Source organism: Brachypodium distachyon, chromosome 4 (genome assembly GCF_000005505.3).
Source record: "Brachypodium distachyon strain Bd21 chromosome 4, Brachypodium_distachyon_v3.0, whole genome shotgun sequence".
In the NCBI taxonomy this organism is placed as follows: Eukaryota; Viridiplantae; Streptophyta; class Magnoliopsida; order Poales; family Poaceae; genus Brachypodium; species Brachypodium distachyon.
This window is the reverse complement of record NC_016134.3, coordinates 6,506,238-6,526,821: the sequence shown is the minus strand read 5'-3', so window position 1 is coordinate 6,526,821 and position 20,584 is coordinate 6,506,238. Positions and strand designations below refer to the sequence as shown.

At 48.4% G+C, this 20,584-nt stretch overlaps 1 protein-coding gene and 1 pseudogene across 1 annotated transcript; both read left to right on the top strand.

Moving 5' to 3' along the window:
- Positions 1-10,963: 10,963 nt before the first annotated feature.
- On the top strand, positions 10,964-13,747 carry LOC100838022 (annotated as a pseudogene).
- Positions 13,748-17,671: 3,924 nt separating this feature from the next.
- LOC100837714 (TPD1 protein homolog 1A) lies at positions 17,672-20,417 on the top strand. Its single transcript, XM_010238963.3, has 4 exons — positions 17,672-18,021; positions 18,425-18,551; positions 19,211-19,324; positions 19,656-20,417. The coding sequence occupies exons 2-4, from the start codon at positions 18,437-18,439 to the stop codon at positions 20,045-20,047; spliced, it is 621 nt and encodes a 206-aa protein (XP_010237265.1). The 5' UTR covers positions 17,672-18,021; positions 18,425-18,436; the 3' UTR covers positions 20,048-20,417.
- Positions 20,418-20,584: the final 167 nt, after the last annotated feature.

Genomic DNA, 20,584 nt, shown 5'->3' with positions numbered 1-20,584 from the left:
TGCTCACGTCAAAATGAGCACAAGGATGAGAGGAAGAAGAAAACGAAGGCCTCGGGCAATATGGCTCACCGTGGGGACGACGAGGAGCAAAACGGCCGGCAGGAAGCTCCTAGCTCCGGCGAGCAATTGCGGCAGCGTAGGCGCGAGTGGAGTGAGGGGGTGCGGGGGAAAAGAGAGAGGGTGAGGGGCCCTTTATAGTGACGCAGGAGTGGTGCTTAATGGCGTGCTCTAAATCGCGAATTGAAGACGAGAAATTAAGACGGTACTCGCTAGATTCCCGGCCGAGGTTGAAGACGACTGACAGGTGGGCCCCACCTGTCAGCGACTGCGGGTGTGCGGTGGCAGCTGGCGGGACTGGCTGGCTTGATGGGCCGGCTCGCGGGCGGAGCTGCGCATGCATGCGGGCGACTGGGCCGGTTCGGCCCAAGTTGGCCTGGCCGGTCTGGTTTCCCTATTTTTTTGTTCTTTTTCTTTTCTCTTTTTCTTTTTCTTATTTTCCCTTTATCTTTTGATTTTGAACTCCAAATGACCTCAAATAAATTGCAGAAAATTTGTAAAATCATATCCTTTAATGCCAAAGCATCTGGGACTTGATTCCTTCCAAAAGCAAATTATTAAAAATATTTTTGCTTAAATAGTTGCCTCTAGTGCAATAATACTTAGAACTAAAATAGTTCTTCAACTCCAAAATAAATTACTAAAATTATGGGATAGCTTATCTTGTTGCATTAAACCCCTTTCTATTGACAAAAACCCCATGGGTTGAGAAATTCCAAAAAGTTAGCAAAGAAGGTTAAAAGGCAAAAGCTTAATAAAAAGATTTTGAATTTTGAATCCTTGGTTTAAAATGCTCAAAGTGCATAAATGGCATGATGCTTATGGGTGCAAATGCATGATGCAAAGTTTGGGAAATATTGGGATGTTACAGACCTAACTCCCTTAAGATGAATCTCGTCCCCGAGATTCCGGTTGGCTAGCAAAGAGGTGTGGGTGGTCTTCTCGAAGATCGTCTTCACGTTCCTAGGTTGCTTCCTCTTCGGTGTGATGATCCCATTGCACTTTGCAGAACTTGATAGTCTTGGAGCGGGTATGCCTTTCTGCGGTATCCAAAATCCGGATGGGTTTTTCCTCATAGGTAAGGTTACTCTGCAACTGGGCCTCCTCAAGTGGAACGGTGTCCCTCAATGGAGTGTCGGCCATGTCAGGGTTACACTTCTTCAGTTGCGATACGTGGAACACGTTGTGGACGCTTTCTAGAGTTTCCGGTAGGTCCAACTTATATGCCACTTCTCCCTGGCGTGATAAGACTCGGTACGGTCCAATGAATCGCGGGGCTAATTTCCCTTTGATTTCGAACCTCTTCACACCGTGTATCGGTGAAACTTTGAGATACACTCTATCACCAACCTCGTAGGTAACTTCCCTACGCTTTGAGTCTGCATAACTCTTCTGCCTCGATTGTGCTACTTTCAGTCTGTCACGAATTAGTCCGACTTTTTCTTTGGCGTCCTTTATCAGATGGGCCGAATAGACTACGGTCTCCTACCCCATCCCATAACTGTGGTGTCCTGCATTTCTTCCCATATAATGCCTCGAATGGTGACATTCCAATGCTTGCCTGGAAACTGTTATTGTACGAAAGAGGTGGCTCCATCGGTTCCCCTCCTGGAACGAGTGTTGGCGGCGGGCGGGTCCTCCTCTAGGAAGCTCTCCTCCTCTGAGGGCTCATCTGGAGGTGGTCCCTCTCCCTCGGGCTCAGATATCTCCTGTGCGGGAACGTTGGCTGCGAGCGCGTTGTTGAGGAAGTTCTGCATCTGATCGATGTGCAACTGCAGCAAATCCCTCTCGTACTGAACGTGCTGTAGAGCGTCCCCCATATTGAGTACGGTGGCCTCTAGGTTGGCCCGGTTTCCTAGGAGTGCTCCAACCTGCTCCTCAGCAATATTAGCACGAATCATCTGGTCGTGCAGCTGAGTCTCCAACTCCACCATGTTGCTTTCCATTTGTTCAAACTGGAAAGCCACCTCGGTTGGGTTGTCTCTGATATGGACATGCTAACCATGGATACGACCTTTGGTGCCCTCAATTCTATAATATTTGACAAGATTTATAATCAGGTGAATTCAAGTAGTAATTGTTTTCATTGTCATATTTATGAAGAGGCGGAGCTACTACTATCTTGTCTCGTTTTATTACGTAGACATCTTGTCGAGCTTTTCAAGTCCAAGGTCAAGATGAGATACGATGGAGGCGAACGAGAGGGCCAACAAGAATCAAGCATTCTTACAGCTGAGAGGGAAGGATTTCAAGTGTACTTTCCAACAAATCAAACGGCACATGATTCGGAGCTTGCTAGAGAAAGATATCAGGATTTCAAGTGTACTTGATTTGTTGGAAAGTACACTTGAAATCCTTCCCTCTAGCAAGCTCCGAATCATGTGCCGTTTGATTTGTTGGAAAGTGCACTTGAAATCCTTCCCTCTCAGCTGTAAGAATGCTTGATTCTTGTTGGCCCTCTCGTTCGCCTCCATCGTATCTCATCTTGACCTTGGACTTGAAAGGCTCGACAAGATGCCTACGTAATAAAACGAGACAAGATAGTAGTAGCTCCGCCTCTTCATAAATATGACAATGAAAACAATTACTACTTGAATTCACCTGATTATAAATCTTGTCAAATATTATAGAATTAAGGGCACCAAAGGTCGTATCCATGGTTAGTATGTCCATATCAGTCTCCGAGGGCGTCGAAGCCCACAGAGGCTCCTCCAACAACGCTCCTCCTGAAATCACGGAAGAAGGAGTCGAGTGGCAGCTCATCGCGATAAAGAGCCCCGAAGAATCGGAGATTAAGAGGGGGGTGCGCGACGTGGCCTTAACTCTCTGGTGACTAAGGGAGATAAGGCACGAAACCGTGCGCCCGACCGTTTCGCTCGCAGAAGTGGAACTATAAATGCGACCCGCGAGGCCAGGTGCCAGGGGTTTTTCCCTATGGGACCCACGCGTCGGATGGGGCGTAGCCCGGCAACCGACCGAGGATAGCACTTGCAGGGATCTTCAAGGCTGCCGGCCCACGCCCGGGGGCTACTGTCGTACCAGTGGCCCGCGGGGTCCCACTGATACGGGACGCGTGGGTCGCCAGTGACGAAGCCCCGTCAGGAAGGCTACCCGGGAAGCGGTGAATCCAGGAAGCCTGCCTCGAGGAGACGGCCTTTGGCAAAGTTAAAGCCGAGGGCCGAGTGCAAGGTGCTCCCGGGAACCTCGGTCCCGAGAAGCCGAAGGAACGCCTCCCGGCAACTAGTAGGTGCACTAGCCGGGAGGGTGCACCCCAGCAACCCGCGCTCGGGCATGCAGGCGGGACCCGCAGAACAGTGAAGACAGGACAAGACGGCGGGCGCAGTGCATTTAATGCACCGACAGGAGCCTTATCGGCAGGCCTAGTCCTGCTGAGCAAGGCTAGGGCGACTACCCTACGAACCATTTCTCTTCTACCGTGTACAGTGGACTGGGCGCTGCATGGCGTCCAGCATGGGTGAGTAAAAATGTATTCCATGCGGCTGTGACACGCGTCTAGGAAACGTGTCGCCCTGCATGCATCGGCACCTGTGGTATCCCCTTGTCTATAAAAGATGAACCAATGCCACCGGTCAAAGGGTTCCGTTCGGTTCTGTTCTAGACCTAGTAAGAGTCATAGCCAGTAGTAGCAAGGAGTATCACTCTGGTAGGCAGCAAAACTCTCTAAGGAGAGCAAGTAGCTCCCTGGGAACCCCCCGGGGCACCCTGTAAAACGCACACATATTCGTGAATACAACTCAAAGCAGGACGTAGGGTATTACACCTAAGGATGGCCGGACCTAGGTAAAACTCGTGTGTCTACACCTCGTGTCTATCGCCATGCCGGCGATCGCCGGAGCGATCACCTCGCCCTCCGCCGAACCAAAAAGGGGTGCTCGGCATCCCCGGTGCCGGAGACCGGCTCCGACACGTACAAATTATTGAAATATGTAGGGCATGGACGAGTAGGAATGCCTCGGAAAATCCATCTGATGAAGTGGGGATTCATATTGAAGGTAAATGATAGTAGAACAGTCTTCTTAATCTTCCGTACTTGTAGTTGAAACACATAGTATGTATGTGATGTGTCAGGTGATGAAGGTAACCACCCAGTGGGAGATGCTGGAGAAGATGTTATGCGTGGCATCGCAACAGGCAGTACGTGATTGCGTTTGGTTACTAGTTTCGTAGTTAGGATGAAACATTTTTTATGTGTACCTAAAAGGTTGTTCCACGCAGATGATGTACACAGTGAATGTAACATGGAGGAAGCCAAGGAAAAAGAGTGTCGGGCAGGTACGTTGTTTCGTACCTTCAAGTTGGGAAGCACATGAGACGTAACTTATAGGACAATACATTTATGGAGTATACCTTGGAGGATATTATATATTTTTTTGAGTATAATTTGGGAAGCACATGGCAGGCATTGAAGCTGGTGTGCATGGTACGTTCGGAGAAGAGGAAGAGGTGTCTGGAAAAGCAGTTGCAGCAGAAGATGGTATTGATTTCACATAAGTCAATTAACTTATGTAATTCATGGCAGTTGCATGAAACACAATATGTAATCGGATTTTATGTTACTGTGCAGAAACAATTCGCCCATGTCGTATGGAAGCCGTTGATGCTGGATCATCGATTCCTGGGAACGAAGTACCAGAATTCAAAGGTATCTTATATTTTTTTGGACTTGATTATGGGAAAATTGTATTTCATGAGGCGTTGATGATTTGTGTGCAAACAGAGGCTGCGAATGAGAGGAGATCATATGAGGCACCAAGTGGGAATGCAGGATCCGGAAGTAACAACTCGGATAATGTCAATGATTTGATAATAGCTTTTTCATGACACCTCCTGCGGATGAAATAGTGCCAGGTGATTTAGATAGGAGAAACATTGGTGCTAGCTGTAGGTCATTGTTTCAATTAGAAAAAAATATAACATGTGTTCAATTTACAGATGATGTAGGTGGTAGAGAGAAGGAAATCGAAAGCGAAGCACCTATATTTGACAGGACGCCACAATGTGAGTTGTTTCCATGTACTTGCATAAAAATTAGCAACAGTATTTCAGTACTTGTGTACATAAGTTTTGGAATGATGCAGGCCCACGTGAAGAAGGGAAGAGTTTTGCTGAGAACAGCAGTGCGGATAAAAAACATAGAGTTATCAGGTTCTGATTTTGACATACTGTAATACGAGATTTATCGTTATATGTTCAGAACGCTTATTGTTATTGTACCTGTAGATTCTTCAGTTGAAATTCTTGGTGTCAGGGTTTATGAAAGGCGGAAGTTCTTGAAGAAGATGTACATGAGCAAGGCACTGAAGAAACAAGCAGAAATGGCAGCACCAATGAAGAGTAAGGGAGCAAGTACTTTGTGATCTGCTGAAGTAACATAATATTTAGACTTTATTACCGTTTGTGGGGGTTTGGAAGAATTGTATGAATGATGGTACTATGCACGTTATTGTGGCTATGCACTATATTTTGTCTTCGTTCACATTGTATGGAGCAGAAGAACTTCATGAGTCATTATGTTGTGGCTATGCACTATATGAGATGTCAATGTACCGCACGTAGTCATGATTACGAGAGACTGCGACGAGTAGTCTTTTTGACCATGAATACGATGCATCTGTGTTCAATATGAGGCGACATGGAAAACATCTTACGATCAATAAGTACCTCACGCACTCATGGTTGTACTTCCATTTATTTACACGTACACGTAATGGAGGTACATTAGACGGGGGATTTGTACGTACTAACTATTCGATCAGTTAGATGGTACATAGTGCAGTACCTTATTTGAAAAAGCAGCTGGATGGTTGTTGTTTGGAACAACAAATGGATATATGGAAGATATGAAGATATATGGAAGATGGACGTATGGATGAAACCATACGAGCACAACGGTTGGACCCGAAGAGTATACGACATACATAGTTCCATACGTTGAAATAAATCCATGAGACAGTGGTACGAAGTGCATACATAGTACTGTCATTCATCACAACTATGACAGGAACATATTGGAATTGTGAAGGTACTACTTGAAGGGCAGGATAAAACAGGGTTCCTAGGGACATTGGCATCAAAACTCTTTTGGTTCACCGATGATCTTCAACACCGGGACCAGAAGTCGGGTCTTGTTCTTCTCAATACTGAGAAGTTCAAACAGGAACGTGTGCTTCATCCTCATGTAACCTTTCCGCAATAGTGTAACACTGTTATTATTGTTGTACGTGAGTACAGAAGTTGTTGCATCAGATGATTTTCTGGACATCTTACCAATGTCAGTGGTTGTTCTAGCTCATCACCGTTGTAATTCCTAATGCAGTGCAGCATACAGAGGCCACTCTGCTTCCTGCAGGTAAGATTTATTATGTAATTAGTACACAGAAAATTTGTTTTGTACTTGATATGACGGTTGGTGAAAAAGGATAGGTTACTTGTCGAATGTGTCAGCTGTCAACACAGGGAAAACTAGGGGCCAATCTTTCTTTGTAGGATTCCAGTTCTCAAAAAAGGTGTTCAAACAATCAAACAACTTCTCATGGATGAGACCTGATTTGTGTACATGCAGATCTTTCATTTTTCCAGTAGAATCCTGCTACAAGAATGGGTCTAGCACGTGGATAATTTCCTCCTCCATGTCGAACATGTAGGCTGACCAATATTCGTTAACAAATGAAGGGACTGCAAACTGGAAACAAATTTAAAACAAGAAAGAGTGTGAGGAAGGAACACGTGTGGGGAGCCTTTGTATTGGATGCGATCCGCACCATTCGGGTGCATGACATGTTGTACTGGATACTGTCACCAATGAGTTGTTGTCGGATAGACACCGCAGACGTGACTTCAGCTGCTGCAAGAACAGAGATCTGACAGGTGCAAGTACGTAAGACACAGTCAATGCATTTTCGATTTGTTATTTTGTTAAGACACGTATGAAAAGAGAGGATTAAAAAATGTACCGAGAAATCACTTTCTAGCATATGACGCCAACCCATCTTGCAGCTGTACATTATTTTTGTGTCTAGCTGAGTTAATCGTCTTACAAATAGGTCACACATCTCAAAGTCGAGCATCTCGGAATGGACAAGTTGATCCTTCACATGAGTACCCAAGGTAGTTATGAAACGAGGTAATTGAACTGTCAACCATGTGCAGAGAACAAAGATGTACTCATTAGAGAGTAGATAACATGACCGAAACAAGTAAAAGGAAAGTAATGTATGCACTCCTTACATGTTCAAGTACTGTGGACCTGCGTTGGCACACCAGTCCATGAGAGCAACCATTAAATCACTGTCTGGTTTGGGATGGTTGTACCCATCTGACCAAGGGGATGGGGCAGACTGTCCAACTTTGGTCCGACGCCTGTCTGGTGGAGATGCAGAGCAGTGGCCAAACAGGACTCTACTCTCAGGGCGGTCTAAGTAGTTTGTCTTGAAGATCAAATCTGCCATGACAGTTTCAGTTGACCATTTTTGTAGCAGCCGGAGAACATGGGGTGAGAGTAGTGGGTGGTGGAGTTCTGGTTGCATCATCATTTGAAGCTGCGATTGATGTCACATTTCTTTCAATGATATTGTGTGGTGTGTCGATCCCAAGATCAAATGAAGGTGGATCAAAATCCATGCGGTTGAAGGTACATCTTGTAGTATCTAATGTCGAAGCTATGATTGTTAAATATTCAATTGCAAGTAGTAAGTACATCATGGAGGTACTTCATGTACCTGACGTGCTTGGCTTAGCTTTCTTCATGGTAGGATCGTTGGTTCCAGTGGAACACCTCTTGGTTGTTGGTTGAGCCCCACAATCTTTGATGTCACCTGATTGTTAAAACTCAAAGGTTAGAGATATAATTTGCAAGAGATGTTGAGACAAGTTCCGTACCTTCATTTTGAGAGGTCAAATGTTCTTGATTGTTGAGGCTGTTGATGGTACCATGCGCAGAAGCTAAGAGAAGGTGCTTGCAGTTAGCTTGACCTCAAAGGTATGAACATTGTGTTAGAGAACACATACCTTCACTAGGAGCACCGGATACGGACGGCTGATTTTCAAGGTTGCCAGAATGAATGAAACCAAAGACCTGATCAGCAAGCCACAAATTCTGTTCAAGTGTGCTGTTTTTCTCAGCTATGTGCCTCTCATGCATTGCTCTCATCATGTTTGCATTGTATTTCTTGAAAGCAGTTGCAAGCGCTGAATTGCTCTATAGTACATAGAAAATACATGTGATAGAGGATAAAGCATATTTACAGCTGCATTGTAATATATGTGAAATTTAATAGTACCATAGCTAGGTACTTTTCTCGAAGGAATCGTGGCAGTGTTGCCACACTCATTGGGAGACTTGCGGAAGAATTTGCTGGTGCATGAGGCCTCGCAGGAGGTGTCGGCGCAGTTGTCGTGATGGGAGGACTCTTTGCAGGACGAGGAATTGGTGCGGAAGAGGCACATAATGTACCTCGTGCATTGAACTATACAAGAAAACTGGTATGTAAGGACATAGGAAGTTACTTTAAAGTTGAGGAGAAGCAAAGGTTTGGCCATTGTACCTGCTTCAAACCGTAGCCGCCTCCAGGCTTAGTATCTGCCAGTATCATCTTGTTCAGCACATCAGTTGGGAATGCCTTGCAACGAGGAAATACATTCTTCGGTGGTTGAAGTGACCCAAGCAATAGATTATCCAGATGGTGTATCTGGTTAGTGAAAAAATGTAAGTATGTGAGAATTGGAGGAATAAGAAGGCGATGTCAACCATTGTGAATGAATGATTTCTGTGGTGACATAACAAGGTCATACCTGCAGAAATATGTGACAACCAGCAATGTTTGAAACAACTTTGTTCATAGAAATGTCATCCTGTACTCTCTTAGCAGCATCAATTATACCTTTGATGACATATGCACACCAGTTGTACTCTCTGATCTCGTCTGTACAACGCAATTCACCAAGGAAACCAGGGTTAACGTGATCGTACTTAGTGGATGGTGACAACATGTGACCTATAAGAATTATGACATAAGCCATCTTGAAAGAATCCTTTTGCAATCTGGTACTCTATGGCGTAAGGTCCATGAGAACGATCTTCTCAGCTTCTTTTAGGCTAATCTTGTTTGTAGGCATCCCAGCTTGCTCACGGATGTATGCCAACGCTGTTTCGGATATCTTGGTCTCTGGGCCTAGGACATCACGGGTTCCACATGGTATACCAAATGCCCGGTTCACATCGATTGGTCGAAATGGAAGAGCACGTATCGCATCAACATCTATTGCGCAATTTGTGCAATCAACATTCTTCAGTAACCAAGTGCTGAAGATTCTGCTAATCGAGTTCCACAGCGGCACATCCAGTGTTCCACCAAACCCTATCTCTCGTACACACTCCTTCTTTACTTCATTAAATTTCTTGATAATCCAATACAAAGTCTTGGCTGATGTCCTCGAGGTTGCTGGTTTGGAGCTCGAAGAAGCTTGAGTATCTTCATTGCTATCATACTCGGTGGCATCATCGGTGCCATGGGAACCACAGGGAGGTTGTCAGAATGAGACGGCCTAGTTCTGTATGAAGGTTGAAGCATTTAAGGAAAGTATATTAAAGCAGGTACATTGGTGTTTTTGACGTTGCAGTGCATGAACATAAGTATTTAAAAAGAAATGTACATGATGTACGAGATCAAGGAGGTAAGGCATGAATGTAAGAACATTCAGTACATGATGTACATTGGACTGTACATGAAGGAGTAGAACTGAGTTATTGATTACATCATATGTATGAAGGTAAGAGTGCGGACAAATTCAATGTACATGATGTACCAGGTAAAAGGTGAAAGAATTTCGTAACGATTGTTCGAAGATAACTTTCTGAACTGTAAATATATGAACATAAGTACGCACAAATTCAATGAGGTTGAAATCGTACACTCGGTGAACTATTAATTGAGTACATCATGAAGGCAATGTAGAAGTATATCAATAAGTGAACATAGTATGGTAGTATATAATGAAAGCAAGGAAACTTAGGTACATGAGGTACATGAGATATGGTAGTACAGGATAGAAGGGGAAAGACATGAATATAAGATTGCATTGCAATGTACCTCAAGTATGGGAACCGAAACTTATTCAATACATCATGAAGGAAGAGCGTGACAGGAGGTACATAGTGAACGTTATGAAGTTCATAGTGAAGTTAAAAGGATAGCGATAAACTTGGAGACAAGAAAAAACCAATGCAAAGTAATAAAGGCAGAAGATGATTGAACTTAAATTTGAACTTGAGCAGAAGGAAGAACAGAAAAAAAAAATAGAAGATGAGTGAACTTAAACTTGAACTTGAGCAAAAGGAAGAACAGAAAAAAAAAAACTAATAATAGTTGGTACCTTCGATTCACTCATCTTGTGGACTTGTCTTGTACTAAGATGACTGAGAGGTACACATTTGTGCGTGAAACTAGACGGCAGTACAGAATGAAACTTGAAGGCGTAGGATTCGGAACAGAGGCCGAGGAACAGAACGAGGCCGGAGAAGAAGAAGCATAGTGAGGACCGGGGAAGAGTGGGGATGACGAGAGGAGAGAGACAAATATCCTTTTCCCAAACGCACAGTAAATTTGACCGGACGGGTCGGCCGGTTGACAAGACAATACACAATTAGGGTCCACTGACATTTCAGGACAGGGCTAGAAAAATAGTCACATCAATTCTACCGCCTAGTCCAAGACCTGGATTTCCCTGGCGTTCGATCACCCGCAGCATAAGGATGGACGGTTACGACAGCACGGCCAGATCGCGTTATCGTCGCCACGAGGTTTGGCCTGGTCCTGGCCTATGCCTGCTCATAAGAGTACATGGTATCCTTTATTTCTGCCGTACAATACAGTATAAGAGAGACGGAAGTCATTGTTGTCATGCGGGCACCAATTTTTTTTTTTTGGTGACAATCTCCAGTATATTTGTCGTTTGTCCAGGCGGCTTCCTCGGCGCTTGTCGAACAATTGAATTGACCAGCTCACTATTGCGGTATCCTTGAAATACAAACACCGAGCTCCACGGGAAACTGATAAATGAGTGAGTGACGAAGCGCGCACGAACTAAAGTGGAGCATGGAGGAGCAGGCAGCAGCAGCTTCTCCTGGCCACGGGCAGCGAGAGCGAGAAGAAGGCGCGCGCAGGGGCAGGAGGATGCGATGAAGAGGGAGAGAGCTTGGCGGCGAGCGAGGTGAAGAAGCAAGTGTGGCTCGCCGGCCCTCTCATCGCGGGGGGCCTCCTGCAGAACGTGGTCCAGATGATCTCCGTCATGTTCGTGGGCCACCTCGGCGAGCTCGCCCTCTCCAAAGCCTCCATGGCCACTTCCTTCGCCACCGTCACCGGCTTCAGCTTGCTGGCATGTACTAATTAACTAATCTTCATTATTAATTTCTTGCTTAATTTGGATCGAGCTTCAGCTTCATCCTCACCTTCTTCAGCTTGCTTGTTGGGTTGCAGGCGGGCATGGCGGGCAAGCCTTCGGATCAGCGCAGCAGCAGCAGCACATGCTGGGGGTGTACAAGCAGCGGGCGATGCTGGCGCTGGGCCTGGCGAGCGTCCCGGTGGCGGCGCTGTGGGCCAACACGGGCCGGATCCTGCTGCTGCTGGGCCAGGACCCGGAGATCGCGGCGGGGGCCGGGAGCTACATCCGCTGGATGATCCCGACCCTGTTCGTCTACGGCCCGCTGCAGTGCCACGTCCAGTTCCTGCAGACGCAGAGCCTCGTGGTGCCACGGCGCTCGGCCACGTTTTGGTGTGCTGGGCGCTCGTGCGCGGGCTCGGCATGGGGAACAAGGGCGCCGCGCTCGCCAACGCCGCCACTTTCCTCGCCAACCTCTCCATCCTCGCGCTCTACGTCCGCCTCTCGCCGTCGTGCAGGGACACCTGGACCGGCTTCTCCCGCGACGCCTTCCGCGGCCTCGGTTGATTCTTCAGGCTTGCCGTGCCGTCCGCTCTAACGGTCTGGTACGTCCTCGATCGATCGCCTTCTCTTAGTGTTAATTAAGTAAGATTCAGTTAATAATGAATGGCATTGCTGCTCGAATGCGTTATATGTTGATGATATGCAGCATGGAGTGGGGGTCCTTCGAGCTGCAGGTGCTGCTCTCGGGCCTCCTCCCTAATCCCAAACTCGAAACGGTCGTCCTCTCTATCTGGTACGGAGTATATATACATCTTCTTTGCTTTCTCTTAATTAATTGCTGATCATCATGGATTAATCTCGATTTTGCATGCACTTAATTCCTGCAGCTTGAACACGACCTCCGTCGCGCCATAAGGTCCGCTCAGCTCAAATACGGACACCGGACTAAACTAGTGACTGACAACAAATTAAACTGAATATGTTGGGTTCATGCAGTACGCGCGTATCGAATGGGCTTGGAGCAGGGCGGCCGCAGGCGGCCCGTCTGGCGGCCCGCGTGGTGATGCTGCTGGCGCTGGCGGTGGGCGCGTCCCAAGGGCTCGCCATGTTCCTGCTGCGCAACGTCTGGGGTTACGCCTACAGCAACGACGAGCAAGTGGCTGGGTATATTGCCCGGATGATGCCCATCCTTGCCATCTCCATCGTTTTCGACAGCCTCCAGTGTGTCCTCTCAGGTATTATACATACAAATCAACCATTATTCCGCTGCCCATCTTGCACTGATCAGCTTCAGTTTTCCATTGAGACAAAAACAAACGTTACAACTACTTAGTACTAATCGGAATACAACTGTAGTATTTTCCGTACATGTCTGATATTCTAGTAGTAGACCATGATCCCCCCACCTCTGTTCTCAATTTCTCGTGCGCATGTGCCGTGTGCTGAACCTGGCTTCATGCTGCTCCGTTCTAAAATCAAGTGCTGTCCCAGTGTTCTCTGCTCTGTTCTGAAATCCAGTACTCTCCATGCTTGGTGCTCTCTGCTCTGTTTTGTCTTGCAAATGAGAAAGAAACTTCCGTCACTAGGTACATTTATAGGTAACATGATATTATGATGATCATTGATGAAGCCGGTTAATTTTACAGGTGTTGTCAGGGGCTGTGGGCAGCAAAAGACGGGCGCTTTCGTCAACCTCGTTGCGTATTACATCGTTGGTGTCCCTGCGGCATTCTTTTTCGCATTTATCTGTCATCTGGGAGGAATGGTATTTCCAGTCCCGTTAACTCTTACATATCCACTTTTGAATCGGCGATTATTTTTGTCCATGGATTGACACAATTGATTTGAACAGGGGCTTTGGTTTGGAATAGGATGCGGACTAATGGTGCAGATGCTCTTGCTTCTCACCATTTCCTTGTGTGGTACTAATTGGGATAAAGAAGTAAGCCTAATTTTGACAAAAGAAGTCATGTGTTTAATCCTCTTATCGGTGTTTGTCCAGCCGCTGCTGATATTTGTGTTCTGTTGGATGCCCAGGCACTTAAGGCAAAGGATAGGGTTTTCACTTCTTCACTGCGTGCGGATATGACAAACGACATGACGTCATAGGGAGCAAAGTTTGAGAGCACACTATTTTTTGGGCAAAAGTTCTCAATGAACCATGGAAACATACATTGAATTGGATGATCTCGTGACACTAAACGAAATGTTAGGTATACCGGCACAATCACACTAGTAAACCATCAGGTAGTTTGCTAGTTCGAGCATATCAGACATTCAGATTCAGTGAGCTGAGTACGGCCCAACCATATCCAACATATAAATATGAAACACTGATCATAAATGAGCACGATACAGAAAACAAAAGTATGGAGAACTGTTAGAGTGATCTCCCATCCGCGTGGGCCCAACGGCCCGTCGGGTCTAGATCTGACGCGTCCTGATCGGGAGCGCCCAACCCAATATGGTTGGCGGGCCCCTGTCGCGCTGCGCTATATAAAGAGGTGGGGGGCGGGGCACGCACTACGACGTTCGCTGCGTTTGCCACCGACCCCACCGACACCCCTACCGATCTAGGGTTTCGCGCAGACAGCAACCGGAAGCTCCGCTGCCGCCGTCTCTCCCTCGCCTTCGACATGGCTGCCCCGTCGAGCTCCTCGTCGTCCCAAAGCGAAGGTATCCCTTCTCTCTCTCAATCCCGAATGCCATGTTGTATCACAGTAAAGCTATCTGCCCGTTCCGATCTACGTCTAGATGATCCCACGGTACTAACAAGAACAACAAGTTTTCTGTTAAAGAAAAAGTTCAGCCCGGTATTGCTCAATCGCTCGCTTCTCTTCCCGCAGCCCCGATCCCCTTTCTCGTTCACTCTGATCCCCTTTCCCGTTTGCCGGACCCTTCCGCCCCGTTTTTCTCCGACGACCTCTTCTGTCTTCTCCGAGCAGCGACAGCGCCGGCCGTCGTCTCCTAACTGAGCACGAACTCGAACTGCCAGGGCACGGCGGCGGGAGCAAGCGGTAGCCCTGGCCTAGTTGTAGAGGTGGTGGATCGGGCCGAGGGTGCAGATCTTGGGTTGCTTTGCTTTTCGTAGTTACAAGCATCTTTTTCTTCTACTCCATGCTGGGCCTGCTTACTCGGGCTGGGTTCTGGCTCCTTCGGCCCATCGTGGTCAGAGGTATCCATCTCAGCGTGAAGAGAATCAACTCCTGGCTGGCAAGATTAATGATACAATTGTGTACCCAAATGCCAGAACGGCCGGCAAGGCCGACAAATAAAAAATTAGACCGCAAAATTACAGAAGGAAACAAAAAAGGGTTTGTTATATCTAAATTGCCTAATTTTTTAAATACAGATAAGGTTGATTGCTCAACCATTCTATTTTAAGATTTGGGACGCATAATGAAGAGGAGGGAGTAGGGACGGCGTCTGAATATCAATCTGACGGTTTTGATGTCATTTCTTTCTTAATAGACGTCTAAGTTATGACCACACACACAAAAAAAAACAGCAAAAAAAACAGTGTAGAGGTGCAAGGTACTCCACAACGACAAAAAGGGGAGGGAGGGTGGGACTTAAGCAGTTAAGCTCGCAAGGTAAATTAGGCACGGAATAGAGTGAAACACGCCTTTATTATTGAGCCGCAAGGCTAATGCCACGTCCTAGCTCCTTGTATAGTACACGCACGAACGATACTGTGAGCTTTGTGGCCAGCAGAAGCGCAGAGCAAGCAGAAGAAAGGTAAAGAAAGCCTCAAAGGACGAACGGATGCTGAGGTCGTTTTGCGTCCCCAATCTTACCGGAAGAGGCCAAACCAGAGCTACCGTGCCCAACGCAGCGTGTGCAAGCCCCATTCTCATCATACAAACCGGCTGCACCTTCGCAGGTAGATGCAGGGGGATACTGTGATAACAACAGTGTATAAGCGTGTACGTGGTACTGGAGACAGAGCAAAGGTGCAATGCAAGGCTGCCACGTACCATCAGCTGTGCACCTGTGCCCGTTTGCTGGACACTCTGATCACGTATTCACGTTCTGGCGCTCTTTTGGGTGGAGGGAGAGGAGAGGACTCATGGCTCGTAAGAAAAGGAATCTTATTTATGATCTTGGATGGATAGAGAGGGTGGGCCAAAAGTGTATAGTACTAGTACTCCTTAGCTTATTTGTTGAGCAGACAAGTTTGATCTAAACTTTAGATTTTAGATCGCTCAGGTAAGATACAAATATTGTCTAGGATACAATATGGAGTACTATACAACAGTACTAGTACTATGAATCCTCTTTCGCTAGCTCTGCCATATACTACCACTGAACCAGCTGGCGCTTTTCCTTTGGCCACGTCTACAGTTCATGACAGTTGAACCCCACCGCCCGGTGGATGACAACAATCTTCAAAAGGACGGGCTTCATTCTCTTGGGCGGGGAGCCAGGATTTGGCGCGGAGATGAGAGCCTGTCCCAGAATGGGAGCATCACGGCTTCCATCGACGGCTTCTTTTATCCTCCTTCATGCAACAGCGCGTTAATATATGTTTCTATGTCTATCCTGGATAAAGAAACGAAAATTCCTCTCCTTGTTAACACAAAAATGACACGGATTTTGAAATCAATGTACAAATTTGAGTAAATTTTGTGAGGTCAAAGGGATCCCGTGATTGAGTTTGGGAGACTAACTCACGTGCTAGGCCCTCTCCTTCGTCTTTCTCTTTTGCTGCATTCCCTCCAATCATCTTCTCTTTTGCTTTTGTGCCACCTCTAATCAGCGGCTCGTACAGCCGCGAGTACGTGCGAACGATCCTCGCGAAACATTTACTACCCCTACTTAGTACTACTAGACAAGAGCAACACTCTCTCTGACAGCTGGTCCCTCTGAACCCGGCCCCATTCCTCAGCGAGAGTCAAAAAAACATCCGAGGGCAGTTGAGTTCCGATGCCCTGCTCCAGATTTGGTGAGAAAACATGGCTGATGGCGGATGTCCCCGGCCGGCATCATGATGGCTTCTCCGCCAGTTATAAACGTCGCCATCATTTGCACCCGCGGCCAGCCTTCATTCAATTCCTCCTCGTCCCCCATGCATACGCAGCGGAAGCGGCAGCACACGTGATGCGGCGCCAAACGGGAGTAAGATCAACGTTGTCACACGCTCGCCATGACTCGCCCATGATTTCGCTGCCCACAAGTGGTATACCGCATGCACCAGGAGTTATGGTAAACCGATCCTCCCACCGGCGCCACCGGATTGTTTGGCCGGGCCACCGACATGGCACGCTCGTTTCGTTCGTATATTAGGTGTAGGAGTAATTGATTTTTTGACTAATGGACTGAAACTGGAATTAGTCATCACTGGTACTGTAGTCCTGGAATCCACACCAAACCCGTGGAAACCGGCGATTAACCAGGTAGTTTGTTTACCTTTCCCATTCACTGACTGACGAAGTTACTCCCAACTGTTTCAAGGGGTTGAGCCGAAGCTATATTCGAAGGTTCGTGACTACATGGAGTAAAATACAACCACCCACCCATTGACATCGAACTTGGCCGGCTTATTCACCTTTAAGTCATTCTATATTTAGGAAAGCGCAGGCAAATTATGCATGTTCACTGGAGTTGCTAAAAAGGTTTCACTAGCCCGCTAGTATCTCAAGGGCCACTTTGTAGCCAATACCGCATCAACACTTGGACAAGACACAAGAGCATGCATGGATGGACGCATGCAAAAACCTTGGCTCGCTGAAAGGTAGACCCCCCTACAGTCAGTTGACATGTGTGTGCCGAGTTAGGGATCGTGTCTCAAGCCTCGTCATCAACTTTGGTGAAAAAAAAAACTTTGTTGACCAAATTGCTGACCAAAGTGCGTGAAACTACACACCAAATTTCTGGATCATCCTATACCAAAGAGATTATCTCTATCCCAAAATCCCTCTCACCATCTAGCTCCCGTCCACCGCGAAAAGAAAATCAACACAATGATTCAAAAATCAAACTGGGGTTTCAAAAGAACGGAGCAAGCCAACAAAAGAGAGCAACAGAAGAAAAGCCAGGAATTGGAGTCCAAAAGGCAGCAAAGCAGCCAAAAATCCACAGAGCTTTCCAGAGCCACTGGCCAACCCAAGCCCGGCCACACTGGCCTTGACCAGAACCGGACCAGACCGGATCGCTTTCCTCCTGATCCCTGTCGGGTCCCCTCTCTTCTTCTCTCTTCGCCGCACCGGAACGACCCAGCTTGCATTTCGGAACGGCCCAAACGAAAATCCTTCTTCCATCAAAGCCATTCTTCCTTCCATCGTTAAAATCTGGGTCCTCCACTCCAACTCAACCCTGATCTCCTATATAAAGCTGCCGGGGTCCGTATACACACACGCCGTGGCATCACAGCATCCCATTCCCATTCCCCCCGTCCGGTTGCGCCGCACGTGCGAGAGAGGCCTGAGGGATTGCAGAGGCAGCCCAACCCTACTAGTACCCCGCACGTACCGGCCGGCAGGCAGGCCACGCGGCGCGGACGAGCGAAGCAGCAGCCGCCGCCGCGTGCACGATCTCCTCGCCGGCGACCACCGTCGTTGCCAGGTACGCGACGTCCTCCTCGTACGTCTCCCTCCTCCCGTTCCTTCCCGTTGGTGGTGGGTGGCGTCGTAAAGTGTTTGGCCGGCGCGCGCGTCTCGCTGCAGCGTGCGTGGTTTCGTTCGCGCGCCTCGCCGGCTGCTGGGCTCGTGGTGGGCGGCTGCGGTGGCCAACGGAGCGCGCGAGGAGTTCGTGTCACGCTGGCCATGGCGGCCAACCGGGCCTGGGGAACGAGGCCCGAGGCGCCGCCGCTTGCTACTCCTAGTTCTCTGTGGAACTCTCTCTCTCTACTTTTCTGCAGCTTTTCTCGTCGATCCGCTTAGCTTTTTTGTGTGGTTTTTGTTTGTAGCGTTTCCACAGATCTGTATCGTGATCTCCGTGTGTTTCTGTGGTGTTCGTCTTACCGCAGGGTCTCAGCGAGATGAGGGCGCCTTTATCGGCCTGTCCGCCGTCGGCTCTCGCTGCCGCGGCGTGGATGGTTGTACTAATCGGCGCGCTCGGCTCCCTCTCCGTCGCATCCGCCTCCGACGACGCAGGTAGCTCCCGTTCTCAACTCTCTCCCTCCCTTCTCTCACTCTCATCTCCATGTTTTTCCAGCCCCAATAGCGTTCTGCTCATCTTCGTTTTTCCACTCTTGTGGCCGCCTATCGTTTTGGTTTGAATAAACCTCCCTTCCTTGCATCTGTTCGGCTGAGATTTTTGCCGAGTGGTTTGCTACTACATTGTTCTAGTTCAAGGATTGAGTTCTAACTAGTTGCAACGAAATACTCTCCCCTCTCAGTGCGATTCCGGTGATAGTATTCTTCATTTGGAAAAAAAAAATCTTCGGAAGATTCTGTGTTTAATTTTGCTGTTCTACTTTCCAAGTTTGGGATACAAACGCCAACGGGGAGAAGAGAATACATCGGTGGGGCCCGCCCAGGCTTCTTCCTGTTGCGTTGTGATCTCGCATCCAAAGGTTTGTTGTTGGTTTTGTTTTCTTCCTGTTGTTGTGATCTTTCGGAGCTGTTCCGATGTTTCTGCGTTTTGGGTTCCGAGAATTTCCTGGTATTTTATGTCGCTGACATAGTGGGTCCGGTTAACCTGGGGCCTTCGTGTCTGCCTCGTGCCTCCGTTGTAGACGGTCGAACACGTGCATTCCAGTTGTATACTCGATTGCCAGACTAACGATGTTTCCGGCCTCCTGTTGCTGCAGGATTCTCGCCGACGCACGCGCCGCCGCTCGCCCCATCCCCCTCCCCCGCGGCGGCTCCTCCGCACCCGGCGCATCGCGCCGCCGCCCTTCCCCGCAAGGTTCTCCGCCCGGCAGGTAATTAATACGGCAAAGAAAAGCATCTCCGTCTTGTATCTCGAGTCTATGTCGTCGCCTCTCCGTCCGATCCTCCGATCGTACGGTCAGTGATGCCTTTGGCCGCTTCGTTGGGCCCAGGGCCCTGCTTTCTCCGACCAGCGTCTGCGCCCGTGGACCCTGGTTCTGCGCGCGCAGCGCAGGGGTGGTACTCTGAGCCTGGCACGTGGGCCCAGTGCCCTTCTTTGTTTTTGTCCTCAGAGACTACTACTGTTTTGAAATATCTCTCACATTCCATTCTGTCCTGCTTAGTGAATGACGTGTGGGACCCTTTCTCTCTTCTTTTTTGCAGACACGGACGTGATGAACGTCGTCGGAGCCCGGCCGTACCGCGTGGCTGAGGGGTGTGCCGGTGCTGAGGACATCGCCATCTACCAGGGGCGTGGGACGAGGCTGCCGAGCGGGGTGCCGGCGTACACGGTGGACGTGATGAACCGGTGCTCGGGCAGCGACGGCGAGTGCGGGATCGCCGGCATCCACGTGCGGTGCGGGTGGTTCAGCTCCGTGAGCCTGGTGGACCCGCGCAAGTTCCGGCGGCTCGCGGAAGACGACTGCCTCGTCAACGACGGCCAGCCGCTCCTCGCCGGCGAGACCATCTCCTTCGAGTACTCCAACTCCTTCCCCTACCAGCTCTCCGTCGCCGACGCCACCTGCGTCGACCCCTCCGCCGCCACCTCCCCGTAGCCGCCACTGATCACCATACGGACTTACGGAGTGGTAGTCCAATACGTATAACTCAACTCATTATACGAGTAGTAAGTATACTAAGTACGAGTATCAATAACAGTGTCAATTTCATGCATCCTTAGTTGCAGTGGATCGGTATAAACTGTACGTAATCTGATGGTTTGTCCCCGTTGGCTAGCTGCTGGGGAAATTTTGTTAAACCACTAGTAGCGCTAGAAAAGGACCTCTTCGACTTCCCCTGCAGTACTTGCGTGCATGCCTCAACTGGTGACAGCTCGCTGGAATCGGGAATTGTCGTTGTGGGCAAGAAAGGGAATTCCCTAGCGTCTTTTTGGCAGGTCAAGTAAATGCGACAAATTCCCTTTTCTTTGTGTGTTGCGTTGTCCAGTTTCTCCTTTCGGGCGATTTCTTCCGTCCCCTGTGTGTGTGAATGGAATGCCCGTTTTGCCTAGGCGCGAGGGCACGATCGCCGTGTGGCTCGTGTAGCTGTGGTCTGCAGCTGTGATGAATGACAACGGCGTGACCGTGCGAGTC

What these genes read in the sequence shown, in the direction of transcription:
- LOC100837714 (XM_010238963.3), top strand. Translation starts at nt 18,437, where the DNA reads ATGAGGGCGCCTTTATCGGCCTGTCCGCCGTCGGCTCTCGCTGCCGCG. An exon ending in ATCCGCCTCCGACGACGCAG is followed by an intron (nt 18,552 to 19,210) that starts GTAGCTCCCGTT and finishes CTGTTGCTGCAG; the next exon opens with GATTCTCGCCGACGCACGCG. An exon ending in CAAGGTTCTCCGCCCGGCAG is followed by an intron (nt 19,325 to 19,655) that starts GTAATTAATACG and finishes TCTTTTTTGCAG; the next exon opens with ACACGGACGTGATGAACGTC.